Below are 21,048 nucleotides of genomic sequence, written 5' to 3'. Positions count from 1 at the left end.
GAAGCACTGTCGAATAGTATGAGATTTGAAAGTAGGAGGGGGAGGGGGAAATCTGAAATGATAGGAGAATTCAGGAGGGGGAAGGGGTGAAGCTAAGAGCTAGAAAGGTGATTGGCAAAAGGGATACAGAGCTGGAGAAGGGAAAGGATCATGGGTCAGGAGGTCTAGGGAGAAAGAAAGGAGGAGGGGAGCACCAGAGGGAGATGGAGAACAGGCAAGGAGTGATTGTGAGAGGGCAGAGAGAAAAAAAAGAAAAAAAAAGGGGGAAATAAACAAATAAGGGATGGGGTAAGGGGAGGAGGGACATTAACAGTAGTTTGAGAAATCAATATTCATGTCATCAGGTTGGAGGCTACCCAGACGGAATAAAAGGTGTCGTTCCTCCAACCTGAGTGTGGCTTCATCTTGACAGTAGAGGAGGCCATGGAGAGACATATCAGAATGGGTATGGGACGTGGAATTAAAATGTGTGGCCACTGGGAGATCCTGCTTTCTCTGGCGGACAGAGTGTAGGTGGCCACACATTTTAATTGTTGCACAGTTGGGGGGGGGGGGGGGGGTTAACCTAGAGTGGAAGAGGTGTGGGAGCCAGTGCCAGAGAGACAGTGGAGTGGCTGCGGGGAAGATATTTTTAAGCTTATGTACAAATCAAAAGGTTGAGGATGGTGGGACTAATGCTCTGTGTTGAGTCTAGATTCAAGAAATATTGTAGGAAAGGTGGATAAGCTTGGGGCATAGATCAGCATGAGCCATTAACGAAAGAGTTGCAGGAGGGGCAGGACTGGCAGCTCAATGTTTTGGGGTTCTGTGATAGAGCAGGAGGGATTAAATGAGGTGAATTTTCCATTACTATTCAAGGAAAATGTCATGGCAGTGTTCAGATAGGACAAATTGAAGTATTCATCTGATGAGGTTGTAAGAAAGTGATGACTATGTTAATGGATTATATTACAGACCACCCAAAAATCAACGAGATTTGGAGAAGCAGATTTGTAGAGATATCACAGACTGTTGCAAGAAACACAAGGTTGTGATAAGAAGTAAGCTTTCCACATATTGACTGGGACTCCCATACTGGTACAGGGCTGGATGGGATGGAGTTTGTTGAATCTGTTCAGAAGTTCCCTTCATCAATACATAGAAATGCCAACTGAAGAGAGTGTGATACTGGATCTCCTATTTGGGAATGAGACAGGGCAAGTGACTGAAGTTTGTGTGAGGGAACACTTTGTGCTGAGTGATCATAATGCATTAGTTTCAAGATAACTATCGAGAAGGATAGGTCTTGGTGCTTGGGTTAAGATTCTAAATTGGAAAGGATCCTGGCAAGAGTGGATTGGGACAGGTTATTTTCAGCAAAGGTGTGCTTGATAAGTGGGAGGCCTTCAAAAGTGCAATTTTGAGATTATAGTTTGTATGTTCCTGTCAGGTTTGAGAAGCTTAGTTTTCCTGAGATATTGAGGCCCTGGTTAGGCAGAAGGAGGTACACAGCAGGTATAGGCAGGAGGGAACAAATAACGTACTTGAGGAATGTAGGAAATGCAAGAGGACACTTAAGAAGGAAATTAGGAAGGCTAAAAGACATGAGGTTACCCTAGCAGACAAGGTGAAGGAGAATACCAAGGGCTTCTACAGAAATATTAAAAGCAAAAGGATACAATGGACAAAATTGCTCCTCTTGAAGATCAGAGTACTTAGAACTTTATTCCCTAGATCATAGACAATGAGGAGAATTTTGATAGATGTATACAAAATTATAGACTAAATGGAAGCATGAGGTTGGGTGTGACTAGAACTAGAGGTTAGGGTGAAAGGTGAAATGTTTAAGGGGGAATTTGAAAAGGAACATCTTCACTCAGAGTGGTGAGAGTGTGGAATGAGCTGTCAGCATTTCAATACTTAAAATAAATTTGGATAGGTATATGGCTGGGAGGGTACTGTGTGGGTGTAGGTCAAAGGGTACAGATTAATAGTTGGGCTTGAATTAGATGGGCCAAAGGGCCTACAGTGTTGTAATGACTCTATTCTGGTCAGTATGCATAGAATGAAGAAAACAGCGAGTCCAGACATGCTGGACAGCCTTCATTTTGATTCCAATTCCACCCACTTACCTCATTTACTTCAGTCGAGCTATTCATCAGACATTGTACATAATTGTTCAGCTCCACCTTCCGCTTGGAGGCCACATCCTTAATGTGAGTTCGGCCAAGGACCACTTTGTTGGGAAAGCTGGAAAAACAATGGCCTTTGTCTAAATTGCGATAATCAAAACATTCATAACAAAGTATTTCTTATGTGTATTCAACACCTACCCTGGAAGCTTCCACAGGGGAAAGAGGATGCCTAGTTTGTTGTGAAGCTCTTGGAATTCATCGAATGTTCTGAAGACGAACATTGGTGCAATCTGTCCTTCCCGCAATATCCTCACCACATATATCTGTGTGGTAAAATTGACAGCCATTAAACATCATTTGTCTGATTCATCATCATTCTTACTGTTAAAAAGCTTCTAGGATGTATTGTAGACAATAAGGTTCTGACAAAACGGATGTATTGTAGACAATAAGGTTCTGACAAAACAGGAATTCCTTGTTAATCAAGGTAATGAAGACAACAAAAGGTCAAAACCTAAATCAAACCCAATCATCCCTTAAATCAACATCTACACAATTACAATTCTATTGGCAAATTACTCAAAAGCAAGAGAGAAGTTCGAGTTTATGTCAATCTTCTTCTTCCTTTGATTCAAACTCATTGCACTTTCGGTGCTATCAATCAGTTCAGCAAATGCAGTTCAGCCTCTTCCGTTGAATGTGGTTCAATGCAAGATCACATTAAGCAGTTTTATAAGAAGAATCCAACTGGAATGCACAGAGCTCCTTTAATTTAAAATGATAGGGCATAATCTTACTTGCATTTTGAATATAACATGCAGTGCGACATCATGCTGAATTTCTTTTAAAAGAACCATGCTTTTGAAAATACAAATAATCTACTAATGCTTTGAAGAATTCCTGAGACATCATGTCCACTGAGAAATAAACCCCCAAATTTCAACCTATTTATTTATTTAGAGATACAGTACAGTAACAGGCCCTTCTGCCCAATTACACCCATGTGACCAATTAACGTCTGGTTAAGATGGCACTACCAACTATGTGTGACAGCTTCCAGGTAATCAAAAAGCGAAGAAATCGGACTAAAAACATCACCAAAAATGCCTTTTCTGAGGTAAATGGTGTTAAATTATTGACACAAACAGTGAAGGGGTGAGTGATGGTGAGGCAAGTTCAGAAGATGAATCAATGCAAATGGAGTTCTGATGCCCATATGACTGGCCTGGGAGCGAGGTTGAATGGCTCTGGGCGGCAGAAGAAGAAGCTGGGGTCCAGGCAGAGAAGATTCTGTTTCAGTGCTGATACAACTGGCCCGGGTGTGATGCTGGATCTCTCTGGGCACTGAGCTAATTTGAAGAGCTTGAGAGTGGCTTCAGGCTGGGCGATAAAATCTGGGTCCAGAGCGAGTTGCTGAGCAGCATGGTCTAGGTCCAGGACTTTTTGCGGCAGCAGTGTCTGGGTCCGAGTGTGAGGTACAATGTGCTGTTTAGACAATTTAAATACTGGCCCAGATTGGCAACGACAGCCGATTTTGCTCACTCTGAGATCTTCACTCCTTTCTCCGGGGCACCAGAGGATTTTGCAGTTCCATTGGGTCATATTAAGCCAGTAATAGTATTCACTGCTGGCTTAATACTTCATTGGCACCCTGGTAAATTTTGAAGCAAGTTTTTAGTGACTTCAGAGCTGGATTTTCTTGCTCAGCTAAAGGGATGAATTCTCTCAGAATTAAAGGCAATGTCATTTTGGGAGTTTATCCTGGAACATATACCCCACCAAATACTTACTGAGACCTAAAATTTAATAAATGAAGAAATGCTTAATGAGCCAATAAACTGGGAGTTTCATGTAGACAGGAGTTTTCCTTCTAAGTGGACTTTAAACAAATGAACAACTACAAAAGAAATTCATTTTCAACCACTCCTGGCTGGAAAACATCATTCTAGTGAGCATTATTATTTCCTTGAAAACTTATTTCAGTGTTAGGGTCCTCTTAGCCAATTGTATAACTTTTTAGCCAATCCACTTTTCAGTAAGTTTACTTCCATCTGTTTAAGATCCGAATATGTAACCATAGAAGAGCTTCCTTTGCAGAACTGAAGTGCCAGGCACCAAAAGCTAACCTTAGCTGCTTACAGTTCTAAGTAAACACCCATCTCCCCAAGGAAATCATTCGTTTTCCTGCTGCTCCTAATACAACCTCACATCAGGAAATGATATGCATGAGGAAAATCACAGGCACACACCCTTCATCCCATTGAGAATCTGCAGTTAAGATACAACGTGACACGGAATTGAATTATATAAGTGGTTGGCTGCAACTTGGACTAGCACGAGTGATTGACACTCACCCGCATTTGTGAAAGTTGTCTCGTCAGAGAAGCTACCTTATACTTACATAGTACTTGTCAGGGTTGTACCTCTTCTGGTAGGTGTAAATGGTCACTTCTTTGATTCGCCCATCTTGTTTGAGGGAATAGGTTTTCGGCGAGAACGAAAGGATGGCTTGCTCATTGGATGGTAACCCTGAGAACCGCAGCTGTGCCAGGTTGTGAATGAGGAAGTTAAACTTGGTGGCCATACTGCCTAGGCTGGATTCTATCAACCTGAAGGAAAATAGGATTTGAAAGAAAAAAAATTAGCATTGCATCCGTATCAATTTCTCAAATGGAGCTGCTGTGCGTACTCTGGGGTTATTCAATGTTAGCTGAGTACCACAATTCCAGGAAGTGATCTACTGGTGGAATAATTCTGCAAATACAAATTTAGTGCTTTACCGTGGTGGTGGGGAGGGGGAGGCAACAAAACCTTTATGGTCACTCCATCATCCTCCTGCTTTAATTTGGAGTTCATGTTGTTCACCTTACCTGGTGAAAAAGATGGTGGCTTCAGCATCCGTGGTCTGGGGCTGCAGAGCATCTTGGACGTATTTCAAGTCCTGTATGTTGGTGACCTCAGGTAATCCTGCAGACAACATCTGGGGGAAAATAAAAGTTAAAACAAAATAAATACCAGTGGAAATTCTCATGTATGAAGAATCAATCATGAGGTTTTCAACAGAGAAGTGAACTATTTAAAGTATGCCCCTCCACAACTCTGGCTGTACTTCTTGCTGCCTCAGTAAAGCAGCCAGCATAATCAAAGACCTGACCTGCCATGGACATTTTCTCTGCTAACCTCCCACACTGGGTGAAAATGAGGAAGCACTTACCATAATGCTCCAGGACAGATTCTATCCTGTTGTTATCAGACTCTTGTACAATAAGATGAACTCTTGACCTCGCAATCTACATCAATATGATCTTGTACTTGTTTACTTGTACAACCCTTTCTCTGTAGCTTTTGCATTTTATTTCGCATTGTTATTGGCTTACCTTGTTCTACCACAATGTACTGCGTAATGGTTTGATCTGTATGAACAGTATCACAAACTGTTCACTGTATCTTGGTATATGTGACAGTAATACACAAATCCCAGAAAGTAATAGAAAACGGGATTATGTAGCAATGCGTCAATATATAAAGTTCCTAAAAAGTAAATATTTACTTTTTAAAAAATAACTTCCAGTTACCATGGAAAAAAAAATGCATCTATCTGCAAAGATCCAGAACCAGACTACAGTCCTTGATATTTAAACATTCCCTTTCTGATCAAGTGCCAAAGAGCTGGGAGCAAGGCCTGTGTGCATTGATGAACAAAAGAAATTGTACAGATGCTGGAAATTCAAAACAACACACACACAAAATGCCAGAATGCTGGAAGAATTCAGCAGGTCAAGCAGCATCTAAGGAAAAGCGTTAACAGTTGATGTTTTGGGCCGAGACCACTTATCAGGAGTGGAAAAGAAGGGGGAAGGAGTCAGCATAAGAAGGTGAGGGGAGGGGAGGAAGTATAAGGTGGACAGGTGATAGGTGAAATGGAGAGAAGGAGGGGTTGAAGTAAAGAGCAGGGAAGTTAAGAAATAAAGGGCTAGAGAAGGGCGAATCTAATAGGAGAGGACAGAAGACCATGGAAAAAGGGAAAGGAAAGCACCAGAGGGAAGTGATAGGCAGGTGAGGAGAGGTGAGAGTGGGAAAAGGGAAAGGGGAATGGTGAAGCTGGGGGGGGGGGGGGGGAGGGGGGAGGATGATGCAATTTACCGGAGGTTTGAGAAATTGATGTTCATGTCATCAGGTGGAGGATATCGAGATGGAATACAAGGCATTGCTCCTCCAACTTGAGAGCGGCAGTACAGGAGGCCATGGACTGACATGTCAGAATGGGAATGGAAAGTAGAATTGAAATGGGTTGCCACCGGGAAATCCTGCTTTTTCTGGCAGATGGAGCAAGTGCTCGGCGAAGTAGTCTCCCAATCTATGTCGGGTCTCTCTGATAAAGAGGAGGCCACACTGCAAGCACCGGATACAGTAGATAACCCCAGACTCACAGGTGAAGTGTCATCTCACCTGGAAGGACTGTTTGGGGCTCTGAATGATAGTGAGAGGATGTGTAGGGGCAGGTGTAGCACTTGTTCTGCTTACAAGGATAAGTGCCAGGAAGGAGATCAGTAGGGAGGGACGAATAGACAATGGTGTTGCGCAGGGAGCAATCTCTGAAGAAAGAGGGAAATGAGGTGAGGGACAGGTGTGCTTGGTGTTGGGATCCCATTGGAGATGGTGGAAGTTACAGAAATTATGTGCTGGACACGGAGGCTCTTGGGTTGGTAGATGAGGACAAGAGGAACCCTATCTCTGGGGTAGTGGCAGGAGGACAGTGTGAGGACAGAAGTGTGCAAAATTGAAGATATGCAGGTGAGGGCAGCATTGATGGTGGAAGAAGGAAAGCCCATTTTCTTTTGGAGGAGGAGGAGGACATCTCAATTGCTCTGTAATGAAAAGCCTCATCCTGAGAGCAGAGGCAGTGGAGATGGAGGAACTTAGGAAAGGGAATGGCATTTTTACAAGTGACAGGGTGGGAAGGGCTATAGTCCAGATAGCTGTGAGAGTCAGTGGGTTTATAACAGACATCAGAAGATAAGCTCTCTCCAGAGAAAGAGAGAAAGAAATTGAGAAAGGGGAGGGAGATGGTGTTAGAAATGGATCAAGTAAATTTGAGAGCTGGGTGGAAGTTGGAAGCAAAGTTGATGAGTTTAGTGTGGGTGCAGAAAGCAGCACCAATGCATTTGATGTGGCACAGGAACAGTTGGGTGCAATGCTGGTTTAGGTTTGGAATATGGACTGTTCCAATTAGCTGGCATAGCTGGGACCCATGCGAGTGTCCAAGGCTATACCTTGGGTTTGAAGGAAGAGGGAGAAGCTGACAGAGAGATTGCTGAGGGTGAGGACCAGTTCCACCAGATGGAGGAGAGTGGCGATGGAGGGAAACTGGTTGGGTCTATTGCCAAAAAGGAGCAGAGTTTTAAGGCCCTGATGAGGGATGGAGGTGTATAGGGACTGGACATCCATACTGAAAATATGATTGGGGCCAGGGAACTTAAAAGTCATTGATAAGATCAAGAGCATGCGAAGTGTTAGGGATGTAGGTAGGAAGGTACTGATCTAGCAGGGATAAAACAGAGTTGAGGTATGCAGACACAAGTTCAGTGGGGCAGGAGCAGGCAGAAACAATGGGACTACCAAGTTTGTGGATCTTTCTTTTCTTTTTACAATATTTTTATTCAGAAGAAAAGAGTGCGACACATAGATACATCTCAACATAAATTGTGTACGTTCATATATTGTAATAAAATTGATCAAATTGTTATAGCATATCACATAAAGGTATACCACTCTGTAATCAAAAATTTAAAGATAGGTCATACATCATAAAAGAAATTTTTTATATATATAAAAAAAGTCAACCCCTACCAACTACCAAAGAAAAAAGCTGATGGATGATAATGGATAATCAGAAAAAAAACATTCGCTTAAGAAGAGAAGATAGAAATATACATAAAGTCTGTGCATTGTTAAACTTTATAAATTGGAAAAGTAATTTAGTAAAGGTCCCCAGATATCATAAAAAGATTGTTTTGAATTTAAGACTGAGCAGCGGATCTTCTCTAAATTTAAATAAGACATAATATCACGTAGCCATTGAAGATGTGTAGGAGGGTTAGGAGGGTAAACTCCTTCCATTTAAGCAAGATTGCTCTCCTTACTAAAAGAGAGGTAAAAACTAAAACCTGTAGGTTAGGCGTATTTAAAGTTATATCTTCATTTTCAATAATACCAAACAAGGCAGTAAGGGGATTTGGGTCAAATTGGACCCTAAAAAGTTGTGAGAAGGTATGGAATACTTCCCACCAAAACTTTTCCATTTTAGGGCAAAACTAAAACATATGAATTAAAGAGGCATCAGCAGAGTTGCAATTATTACAAAATGGAGAAACGTTTGGATAAAAACTGGACAGCTTCTGTTTAGAAATGTAAGCGCTATGAACCACTTTAAATTGTAGAAGACAATGAGCACAGAAAGATGATTTATTAACCCGTTTAAGAATTTTATTCCACCTTTCATCAGAAATCTGACAATTTAGGTCATCCTCCCAAGCTTTTTTTATTTTATCTAAAAAGTCTTGTCTAGATTCAATCAACAAGTTCTAGATACTGGTTAATAGAACCATTAGCAAAAGGTTTTAAATTTAAAAGATCATCCAGTAAATTTTTATCAGGACCTACAGGAAAAGTAGTTAATTGGAAATGTAAGAGATCTCTAATTTGAAGGTATCTATAAAAATGTGTTTTTGGCAGTGCAAATTTAGTTGACAATTGGTCAAATGAAGCAAGAGATCCTGAGATAAACAGGTCCCAAAAACACTTAATACCTAGTTCATCCCAATCCTTAAGGACTTTGTCAGTCATGGGAGGGATAAAAAAAATTAATTAAGGAGAATGGGAGATGATAATGAAAAATTCGCTAAACCAAAAAATTTTCTAAATTGAGACCAGATCCTTAAAGTTTGCTTAACAATTATGTTATCTGTGGTTTTATTTGCTGAAAAAGAGTATGATCCAAGAAGAGAGACAATAGAGGAATTTTTTTTTACAGAATTAACTTCTAAGGAGACCCATGATGGGCAATCTTTACGATAAATATAATAGGACCAAAAAGTAATATTCCTTATATTGGCAGCCCAACAATAAAACCTAAAATTGGGTAGGGCTACTCCACCCATCTCTTTATTTCTTTGTAGGTAAACTTTACTTAAACGAGCTTGTTTATTATTCCAAATATAAGATGTTAAAATTGAATCTAAAGAATCAAAGTAGGTCTTAGGAATAAAAATAGGTAAAGCCTGAAAAAGATATAAAAATTTAGGAACATCAATTTGGCCAATTAGGGATATAGAAAGAGGAGACCATTTAGAAAGCGTCTTTTTCACATAATTCAATAAGGGGTTTAAATTTTCTTGAAGTTTTTACTAACTGTTACACCTAGATATGTAAATTGACTTGTAACAACTTGGAATGGAAATTTGACATTTGATGACATTAGGTCATTTAAAGGAAATAACTCACTTTTATGTAAATTCAGCTTATAACCTGAAAAAAAACTAAACTGGGAAATTAAAGAAAGAACGAAGGTAAAGAAGTTTCAGTGTTAGAGATAAAAAGTAAAATATCATCAGCATATAATGAAATTTTATGAGTCATACCTTCCCTTAGTATAGCAGAAATGTCCTTAGATTCTCAAAATAGTATTGCTAAGGGTTCTATAGCTAAAGCAAAAAGTATTTGGGTAGGAGGTTAAAATGGGAGGTGTGGGGTAAGGGAGCCAGGAGGCTGGTGGCAGTGGATGAGAGATCGCCAGAGTCAATAAGATTGGTGATGATAGAGGAGACAATGGCCTGGTGCCCTGAGTGGCAACCTGTTCAAGGGGTAAGTAAGAGGTGGTGTCTGAGTGTTGCCATCTGACCTCAGCAAGGTACAGATTAGTCCTCCGGACTACTATAGGACCCCGCCCCCATTTGCGGGTTTAATGGTGAGGTTGGGATTAGTGGAGAGTAGTCCATTCAGAGGGAGTGAGGTTAGAACTGGAAAGAGAAGTGTTAAAGTCAAGACGGTTGATGTCTCACTGGTAGTTAGCGATAAAAAGATTCAGAGCAGGCAAATGACCTGAGCAGGGTGTCCTGGAAGGGGGGGGGGGGGGGTTGAAGACAGGAGAAAGGGTCATCAGTGCAGACTGGAGAGTCCTTGCCAAAGCAGGCGTAGAGATGGAGCGATAAAAAGATCCAGAGAAAGCAGAAGACCAGAGCATTGATGTTCAACCTGTAACCAAAGCATGAAGTGGTCTGTTGAAGACACTGTGGTCATTCAGCATTGCTTCATTTGCTGAGCTTGACATTGCTGCTCTGCTTTACCCAAGTGCTTCTCAAAGACGACTTATAGACAAATCAGATTTTACATTACCAGTGACAGGAGATTCAGGAAGTGGTTGGCGTGCTTGCGGATGAGGTTATACGACTGACAGCACAAATCCACAAACAACTGGAATCGGCTGGTTGGCTTCTCCCCACCATTAATTACATAAGCCATGTCCGAGGTCAGCACAAAAGGAGCTCGATCTCTGAAGGAGGAAAAATTATGTTCAGTTCACAGACTACTACATTTCACCCCCTCCCCCCCAATAGTGCATTATTGTATAACAACAATATACAGCAAGCAAAATCTTGCCTTGATATTCACACACTCCAACAGTGTTCACTGCTGCTGATCTGTAACCTAACGATTCTATCTCCTGTCAAGATCCACTTTCATTCAGGCGGAAACGACACACACAGGTACCAGCTTCTTGGTCTAGATGCACGGCTAGATGCACATCTTACTCTAAGACAACAGCAGTTTGAATCCAAAACAAGTGGCCACTTTATGTCAGTAAAATTCCAACTGTTTTTAAAAAAGTAAATACACAGAACCAATAAACAATTTAAAACAGACTTATAATTAACTATAAACACAAGAGAAACTACAGATGCTGGAAATCTTAAGCATCAAAATGCCAGATAAGTTCAGACAGTCTACCTCTTTCCTTTCCAGTTACTACATCCCTGCTTGCCCAAACATCACCCCTTCTCACCTGGTCTGACCACATGCCAGCTTTACTCCTTCTTTTCCCTCTACTCTCTTATTCTGCTCCTTTCCTTTCCAGTCCCAATGAAGGGTCTCAACCTGAAATGTTGACTGTTGATTCCCTTCTAGAGATACTGCCTGACCTGCTGAGTTCCTACAACGTTGCGTGTATTACTCATAATTAAACCATATGGTTGCTTTATCTGACTTTGAAGGCAGCTAATTGGATTTTCCTCACCATGTTACGCTGTACAAAAGAGTTTAGTAGAAATAAGCATGACCTGTGATAAAGTTACATTTCAAGTCTAAAACAAAAGCAGCATATGTTATAATGCAAATCTTCAGTTCCTTTGTAGAATTTCAACCAGGTTATCAAATTTCATGATATAAACCTTTAATAACTTGCATTTGTATAGAATATTTAACATATCAAGGCATTTCTCAGGAGCAAAAGTCCGAACAAGATGATGAAAAGCTTGATCAGAGAGGGCAGAAAGACAGTCAGGCAGAAAACCTGGTCCAGAGATCGTTAATATCTGGTTGCTAGAAGTTTAAAGCAGGTCCATCAGTGGGGGTGCCGTTAAATCCAGGGAGGATGAAGAAGACAAAATTGGAAGAATGGAGAGGAGGTATATGGTTGGAAACAACGGCAAAGGTAAGAAGATAAACCATAGAGTGATTTGGAAACATGGTGAGAATGTATTAATGTATTCCATTATATAGTGCTAATGCAAGTACAGAGTTGATGAATAGATGGTACTGTTTTAGACGACTTCAAATTTTACAAAGTGTAAAAGGAGGGATAACAGCTAGGAGTTCATGGGAATAATCAAGATCGAAAGACAAAAAAAAAATTCCAAATTGGTGTTAAGAATAACAATTACGAGGAAATTTACCTTTTAAAACTTCCAAACATTTGTGCATGTCCAAGAAATTTGCCAAAATCAATATGGAACATGTGGCCAGTTGACCTGAGCATGATGTTGTCATTGTGGCGATCACATATCCCCAGCACATAGGTAGCAACACAGCATCCTGCACATGAATAGATGAAGTTTTCCGATGCCTGGAGGTTGAACAATTAAAATATTTTTGGGATCTTCCAAATGCAGTTACTGAATAATTCTCTAAATTTAAAACATAATTCAGCTCTTCCCAACAAAACTGCAGAACTATTTATGCAGTGAGGTGCACATTATGACAATAATGCTTGAAGAGCAAAGAAAACTGGAGGTAGTGAAGATCAGAAATATCAGAAATAGACAGTGTTTGTGGAGAATGGAAGATGTAATGCTTCATTTGTGAGTAATGATAAATCGGATTCTGATATGGGTCTCTATTGTAGACAGAGAACGTGAAGGGGGCAGGGAAAGGAGAAAGGAGAGGGGACCGAGTGGGAAACACCACAGACATTCTGTAATGATCAATAAACCAAACTGTTTGGAATCATATGACATTGCCTGGTGTCTCAGGGCTGGGTGTGTCTGTCAGGCACTCCTTCTCTGCCATCTATCCCACACCACTTCTGTAGTGCTAAACACTCGCCATTCCAAACATCCTTTACTCTTCACTCCGGTGTGAATTGGGGTGATGTTTTTGCAGGGAAATGTACTATGGACATGTGGTCGATGTTTAAGGATCTCATGCAGGATGACAGGGATAAATTTGTTCCGGTGAGGAAGATAAAAAATGGTAGGCTGAAGGAACCATGGGTGACAAGTGAGGTGGAAAATCTAGTCAGGTGGAAGAAGGCAGCATACATGAGGTTTAGAATCAAGGATCAGATGGGTCTATTGAGGAATATAGGGTAGCAAGAAAGGAGCTTAAGAAGGGGCTAAGAACAAGAAGGGGGCATGAGAAGGTCTTGGTGAGTAAGGTAAAGGAAAGCCCCAAGGCATTCTTCAATTATGTGAAGAACAAAAGGATGACAGGAGTGAAGGTAGGACCGATTAGAGATGAAGGTGAGAAGATGTGCCTAGAGGCTGTGGAAGTGATTGAGGTCCTCAATGGATACTTCTTTTCGGTATTCACCAATGAGAGGGAACTTGATGACGGTGAGGACAATATAAGTGAGGTTAATGTTCTGGAACATGTTGATATTAAGGGAGAGGAGGTGTTGGAGTTGTTAAAATACATTAGGATGGATAAGTCCCCGGGGCCTGATGGAATATTCCCCAGGCTGCTCCATGAGGTGAGGGAAGAGATTGCTGAGCCTCTGGCTAGGATCTTTATGTCTTTGTTGTCCACAGGAATGGTACCGGAGGATTGGAGGGAGGCGAGTGTTGTCCCCTTGTTCAAAAAAGGTAGTAGGGATAGTCCGGGTAGTTATAGACCAGTGAGCCTTATGTCTGTAGTGGGAAAGCTGTTGGAAAAGATTTTTAGAGATAGGATCTATGGGCATTTAGAGAATCATGGTCTGATCAGGGACAGTCAGCATGGCTTTGTGAAGGGCAGATCGTGTCTAACAAGCCTGACAGAGTTCTTTGAGATGGTGACCAGGCATATAGACGAGGGTAGTGCAGTGGATGTGATCTACATGGATTTTAGTAAGGCATTTGACAAGGTTCCACACAGTAGGCTTATTCAGAAAGTCAGAAGGCGCAGGATCCAGGGAAGTTTTCCCAGGTGGATTCAGGATTGGCTTGCCTGCAGAAGGCAGAGGGTTGTGGTGGAGGGAGTACATTCAGATTGGAGGGTTGTGACCCACAAGGATCTGTTCTGGGGACTCTACTTTTTGTGATTTTCATTAATGACCTGGATGTGGGAGTAGAAGGGTGGGTTGGCATGTTTGCAGATGACACAAAGATTGGTGGTGTTGTAGATAGTGTAGAGGATTGTCAAAGATTGCAGAGAGCCATTGATAGGATGCAGAAGTGGGCCGAGAAGTGGTAGATGGAGTTCAAAGTAAATGGCAGGACACTTGGTAGTGTGGAGGAGCAGAAGGATCTGGGGGTACATGTCCACAGATCCCTGAAAGTTGCCTCGCAGGTAGATAGGGTAGTTAAAAAAGCTTATGGGGTGTTAGCTTTCATAAGTCGAGGGATAGAGTTTAAAAGTCGCGATGTAAAGATGCTGCTCTATAAAACTCAGGTTAGGCCACACTTGGGAGTACTGTGTCCAGTTCCAGTTGCCTCACTATAGGAAGGATGTGGAAGCATTGGAAAGGGTACAGAGGAGATTTACCAGGATGCTGCCTGGTTTAGAGAGTATGGATTACGATCAGAGATTAAGGGAGCTAGGGCTTTACTCTTTGGGGAGAAGGAGGATGAGAGGAGACATGATAGAGGTATACAAGGTATTAAGAGGAATAGATAGTGTGGATGGCCAGTGCCTCTTCCCCAGGGCACCACTGCTCAGTACATGGCTTTAAGGTAAGGGGAAGGATGTTCAAGGGGGATATTAGAGGAAGGTTTTTTTACTCAGAGAGTGGTTGGTACGTGGAATGCACTGCCTGAATCAGTGGTGGAGGCAGATATACTAGTGAAGTTTAAGAGACTACTAGACAGGTATATGGAGGAATTTAAGATGGGTGGTTATATGTAAAGCAGGGTTTGAGAGTCAGCACAACATTGTGGGCCGAAGGGCCTGTAATGTGCTGTACTATTCTATGTTCTTACTCTTGCCAGATTTACAAACTAGCTCTCTGCTTCACGTTGACAAATACAATACTGTGCAAAAGTCCTGAGCACCTTAGCAATATACATGAGCCGTGGGGGGTGGGGGGCAGAGATTCAGGGTGAAGGATATGTGGGAACTGAGGTTCAGGAAAAGAGTGACAGCATACCACTGTTATTGTGGTGAGAATGTAATGTAACAGCTGTGTGAGTGAGTGAGCACGAGTGTTTAAAGTCAATGTAAGCGAGTTGGTGAGCTTGAAAGTGTCTTCATGTATGAGTGAAAGAATGTAGGTAGCGCTGTGTGTATCACAAACAAAACCTTGTTGCCATTGAGCCGAGACCTGACCATTCAAGTCTATGTGGTTTAATTACATAACACCCCATAGGCCTGATTTTATTCTCACAAATCAATGATTATGTTATTAAAAAAAGATCACTCCCTACTTGTACATAGTTTTCCTTTTGTTTGTTCTTTCTTTTCTATAGGTGTATACCTCAGATAAATATAATGTGGAGATTTGTGGCAGACATGAATATATGATATATACATACAGTATCTGAAATACACCTTATGAAAATGTCTGTATGATGCTGAATTTCAATAAAAAATAAATTACAAAAAAAAAGTCTATGTGGTGACTAGTTTGCAATGTTCTGAGATTTGGCGCTTCAGAACTGGAGCAGAAGTCAGTCATCCTTGACCAAAGAGCTATACAAATATGAAAAAATATATAGCTTCACCACGAATCCCTCCCCTTGCTCACTGCAGACACAGTACCTCACCTTCTCATATTCTTCCTCTGTGGAGTTGTATTTCCTGAGCCACTCAGCTAGAGGCTTATCCTTAAAGGAGCCCGTTACTCCATACTCAACTTGGATCTTTCTGAGAGTTTCTGAAGCTGGTACAAGTTCAACCATCCCTACAAAGAGGTGAATACAATCTGAATGAAGAACAATCCTTCAAAACAGCAGATTTCATTCTTCCCATTAATTCTACCTTACTCTGAACAGAATCATAAACAATTCAGATTGTGACTTGGTTGCTACATTATTTATAACATTTGAAACTGAAGTTGTTTTAGTTCCAAGTATCTGTTTAGCATTTAATCTCTGTCATCACCCACCATCTTATAAATGCAGTATTATTTTAAAAGTTTACAGATGTAAATAAGTTTCCACAAAGCAACATCAGATGTAATTATGTGCCAAAAAATTGTGACATTTGATACAACTTGTCACAAAAAAAATGCAGTCTTATGTAAAACCAGCACTCCAACCCAAACATAACATACCTCTATCCTTCCCTGTGGAAATACATTTAAAGATGACCATGCGCAAGTCCAATCCCTCCTGAAGCCAAATTTTGTCCATTATTTTGATCATCTGCAGTGCCAGCATGTCTTGTCGCAAATCTTCACCAATCTTTGTTCAAGCAGAAACATTATTCAGTCATGTCAAACTTGTAGTCAAATTTTGCAATGAACTTGAAAACTGGCTTGCGACCATGACACAAAATTTGATGACTATTATTATGATATAACGATAGTTTTAATATACAAATCTAAAAGATACCATTTTCATTTCAATTATCCAACAGTTCCAAACTTGCAAAACCTTTGCTTCTGTAACTGGACTAGAGACCAGAAGTTCATAAAGCTGTATCAGTAACAAAAGACACAGGCTTCAATGATCTTAGCATTTAATACATGGAAGCAAATAATGACCTTGATAGTTAAAGGTCAAACTACAAAACCAAATTACCTATTTGTTTCAGATGACTTGGGCAGGCTAAACCACAATCTCTTCACTTCTGGCTTCCTTCCACTTATAATTTTAATAAGATTAAGTTTGACTGCAATTGTTAACATACCTTAAACATAACATTGATTTCATCCCCCAGCGGGTCAGCATTCACCAGTGTTAACTTCAATGGAACAGCATTGGAGTTGAAGAAGGAACAAGCCTAGAAACAGAAACGGGAGGTTCATCATGAGAAAAAGGAAGTTTTGTTCATAATGAGCAGTGTCACATCAGCACTTTGTAAAAAAAAATCATCAAATCCTGCACCAGTTAAAGGATGTTGACATGTTAACTATGTGGCGGGGGTTAGAATCAATCTTCTGGACAGGGATGTAGGAAAGCTGCAGAGAGAATTAAACTGTACTATGTACATACAAGGTTGAAGGAACCAGAACTATGATGTTAACCAAGGTTAATGCTGAACAATGGTCTTGTGGAATCAATGCTTCCTGGACTTCTGAAACCGCATATTGTAATTTGGAAGTCACCAACACTGAGAGGTCATACATGAACCTTTGGATCTGTTGATGGACTTGGCACAATGTCTATAGCAGAAGTCCTTAACAGTAGCAAGTGGCAAGAAGGCTATCATACAGTCTAGAAAGGGGCCCTCAGAACCACTTCTTGTTGCCACTGCACATAAATAGCATGGTGTTGGGTGAGAGGGCGAAAGGGAAGAGCATGCCAGATCAAGTATCATCTGGCCTAATATGGAATTACAAGTTGAATATCTGTTATAAAACTCCACCCAATGGCTTCAGACATGTATCAAAACAAATAGAATGTTAATGGACATCATGCACATAATCCAAAAGGGTGTGGCTTGAAAGGAGGATTTTAATTAAAATTTACTTTTACACAATATTCTTCTGAAATACCTATCTATTCTTTTTACAGCATTACCAAGTTAAACTTTATTTTAGTGAGGTAGATTGTAAAGGAGCAATTACTGGAGGAACTCTGAGTTAAGCAGCTTCTACGGGATGATGAGAAATTTTGATGTTTCATGTTGCAGCATTTCAATCCAAAACATTGACAAATTTCTTCTGCACACCCCTGCAGATGCTGCTAGACACACTGAGTTCCACCAGCAGATAATTTGTTGTTTCAGATTCCAGTATCTGCAGTCTCCAAAGTCTCCTAATTAAACATAAACCATTACAAAAGTTCTACTTGTATCATTGTATCACTATATATTTTAAGCAAAGTAATATGCAAGTTTCTTGGCAGGTAGAGGTAAAACTATTTATTTAATAAGAGAATTAATCATGAAAATCAAAATCTAATAAATGAGCCCAATTTAAAAGCTTAAAAGCGATTTAAAACATCCCAAAGTTGCTAAAATCACAAATCTAAAGATTCAGGCATCGAACAACTGAACAATTATGTACAAGGAGATGTAAAAGACTAAATCTATTACCTTTGTGTTGCTACCAAAATCATTAAAGATAGCTAATAATGAGAATATAAAACAACGATTAATCTGCATTTAGCTGAGTTATACATACCTTAACATTTAATTCTTTTGCTACTAGGCTTGGATTGAGAGGCAATCGACACTTGTTTTTGAAGAATGTCTGTACACGGTCCATGCCTTCCTGAAGGACAGCCTTTTAAGAAATAAAAACAGTGGCATGTAGTAACAGTATCAAGTTATTCCACCTCTTGTGACTGAAGTTGATAAATATTCCTCAGTGTTGACAATGCAATATCATCACTGGTTTTAAGAGCTTTCATTTACTTCAAAGCAGCAAGATGTTTTTCTCTTATTTGCCAGGAAAAATTCAGCTTTTTCCTTTATGCCTACATATCAGCACTCCTGCGTTTTACAAGTACATCAGTACTGCTAAATATCAGTTAAACTTAAAGCTAATGATGCAGATCATCATAAGACCATAAGACAGAGGAATTGAATTAGGCTAATTGGCCCACTTCCTTCTCAACCCCATTCTCTTGTCTTCTCCCAGTAACCTTTGATGTCCTTTCTAATCAACCTATCAAGTATGAGGATAAGCAACAATAAGTAAAGGGAGGCTCCAGGTTCAGGAAGAATTAATCTTTACAGGCTCAAGGTAAACTCAAGGGCATTGGTTCAAGCAAAGTGCTTATTATCCCTTTCAATCGTTAATCAAGTTAACACTACACAGCAATGCAGAAATATCAATCATGAACACTTTCAGCACTAAATGAAATTGTGATCCTTTGGGCAGAAGGAAGAAAGTAATGTGTATTTGTCCAAAAATTGTTGAGGACATACAGTATACAGAGTAGCATAGAGCAGCTGCAAATAGGCAAATGTTCCTTACGTGGACCAACCTTTAACTGCTCAGCAATTTAAATTGTATAGGAAAAGGAAAATAGGGAAAAATGTAACATTTTACTTTAGTGAAAGATATAATCTTTCCACCAATGCTACTAGAGTATTGCTCATTATACGACTGCAGGAGAGCAATAAGCTTTCAATAAATAATCTGATGTAGTTCTATATGTACAGAAGATTAAACTAAATTTTAGGAGGTTGGAGTGAGTGAGTAAGTAAGAAAACAGGATAGTATGCAGCTAGTTTAAATACGTGGTCTTATAATTACTGCTGTTGCAAATTTACAGCTCATGTTCACAATAACCCTGTTGATGAGTTTGATCGTAAACTTGTAGAGACATGTAGTGTTCTGAATATTTTTGTTGATCTGTTTATTCTGATGCTATACCTGTCTTGCTGATCCACTGGCTTGGCGAACCTTCTCTGCTACCACTCCCAGTTTCCGTACAAGCCTTGTTTGCATTTCGAATTCTTCTCTTAAGCCCTTCCCACATATACAGAGTAGGGCACTCAATAGAAGTTCATAACGCACCCCAAAATAAGGATCATGAAGTGCATTATTCAGCAGCCTGTAAAGTTAGAACACAATTAAATAATTCAAAATGGAACTTCCAAGTACAATAATGCTAAGCATCTAAAAAGCTGATGCAAATAAATGTGTTAAGCAACTTGTTAGCAATATTATCTGTGAAGAAGTGTTGAATGCACTGTATAATTGTCCATGAATAGTTGTAGCTCCATCTTCAAAAATCACCTGTTTCAAAACTGATTATTCATGTAATTCTCTATTTAATACTTCACAGGCATCTAGGATCCTGAAGATTGCAGAGTGCAAATATTTATAAATTAATGACATTGGAAGTAAACAATTTTAAGCCCATTAGCTGTCAATTATTGGCAAGCAGCCCAAAAGGTAAGTTCCTTACCTTACTGAGAATGATTTACTGGAGATTAAAAACATTATGGTGAAAGACTGTGTGTTGAAGAAAATTGCTAATGGTAAACAACCTCATTGATGTCAATAACTGGATATTTAAAAAGCTCATTTCTTGAAAAATGCCACAGTAGGTTACCCAGTTTGTGAAGATTCATGTGTAATTGACAGGTAGTTCTGAACTTGGATAAAGTAGTAGCACAGCATCACTGCAAAAAGGCAAAATTGGTGCAAGGTTGCGGGACTTCCGGTAAGATGGCGATTGTTTAGTCGCTCCGAACTTTTGCTCCGTTATTCTTCCTATCTTTGCACTATATGTCTCCCTTCTTAAACCTTAGTTAGATATCTTATTAGTTCTCTTTTACCTGCCTGCGAACACATCTATCTTATAATGGCTACCAAAAGTACTAAAACTGGGAAAAAGGAAACTTCTACAGTTTTGCCGGCTGACATTCTCGCTGTTTTGGAACAACATCGACAAGATACTTTAAAGGATTTTAGAACTGAATTTAGAACCTCTTTCAACCAGCTGGATTTCAAATTGGATCAGATCAATGCGAGAGTGGATGAACATGCTGAACATTTATCTCGCATTGACTTAACTTCTGAAGATTTACAACGTCGTGTTCAATATCTTGAAACTCTCTGCTCCAACCCAGAGAAGAACAGTAAACTTTTTTCCAAAATGGTGGATCTTGAAAATCGGAGCAGACGTTGCAATCTGCGAATTCTTGGTTTGCCAGAGGCCACTGAAAAGGGCTCTCCCATTGAATTTTTATCTGATTTTCTCTGTGAGATTTTTGGGAAAGAATTTCTTCCGACTCCACCTGAGCTTGAAAGGGCTCACAGGACGTATATTCCTCGTGCATCTCTGGGTTTCCGTCCACGGCCGGTCATTCTATGCTTTCATCAATACCAGGTGAAAAACCGTTTGATTATGGAGGCACGCCGCAGAGGTACTTTTGCTTTTCAAAACACGGTCATTCGTTTTGTGGAGGATTATGCCCCCCAGGTTCTGAAGATGCGTGCTGAGTTTAAAGGTGTAATGAAAGTGCTTTTTGATCGCAGATTCAGACCCACTCTTCGAAATCCAGCCGATCTTCGAACTACGCTTACTACTGGAGATTATAAGTGGTTTAAATCAGTGAAGGAGGCAGAGGGGTTTGTTGGAAGTCTTCCGGCCACTTCGTCTTCTTCGGAACCAGCCTG

General features: G+C 40.2%; 1 protein-coding gene across 3 annotated transcripts in view; it reads right to left on the bottom strand.

Moving 5' to 3' along the window:
- Positions 1-21,048, bottom strand: part of pik3c2a (phosphatidylinositol-4-phosphate 3-kinase, catalytic subunit type 2 alpha) — a 153,682-nt gene that overhangs the window by 9,864 nt on the left and 122,770 nt on the right. For all 3 annotated transcript variants that reach the window (XM_059975730.1, XM_059975732.1, XM_059975731.1), the window contains exons 19-29: positions 19,294-19,474; positions 18,094-18,195; positions 16,656-16,748; positions 16,078-16,207; positions 15,569-15,705; positions 12,065-12,234; positions 10,509-10,665; positions 4,985-5,094; positions 4,516-4,723; positions 2,313-2,437; positions 2,112-2,229 (exon numbers count right to left, since the gene is read on the bottom strand). In XM_059975730.1, coding sequence (XP_059831713.1) covers positions 2,112-2,229; positions 2,313-2,437; positions 4,516-4,723; positions 4,985-5,094; positions 10,509-10,665; positions 12,065-12,234; positions 15,569-15,705; positions 16,078-16,207; positions 16,656-16,748; positions 18,094-18,195; positions 19,294-19,474 — 1,531 coding nt within the window. The remainder of the gene's footprint in view (positions 1-2,111; positions 2,230-2,312; positions 2,438-4,515; positions 4,724-4,984; positions 5,095-10,508; positions 10,666-12,064; positions 12,235-15,568; positions 15,706-16,077; positions 16,208-16,655; positions 16,749-18,093; positions 18,196-19,293; positions 19,475-21,048) is intronic.

Source organism: Hypanus sabinus, chromosome 7, assembly GCF_030144855.1.
Source record: "Hypanus sabinus isolate sHypSab1 chromosome 7, sHypSab1.hap1, whole genome shotgun sequence".
Lineage (NCBI taxonomy): Eukaryota > Metazoa > Chordata > Chondrichthyes > Myliobatiformes > Dasyatidae > Hypanus > Hypanus sabinus.
The sequence above is the reverse complement of the archived record's forward strand: the minus strand, read 5'-3'. Positions and strand labels throughout refer to the sequence as shown.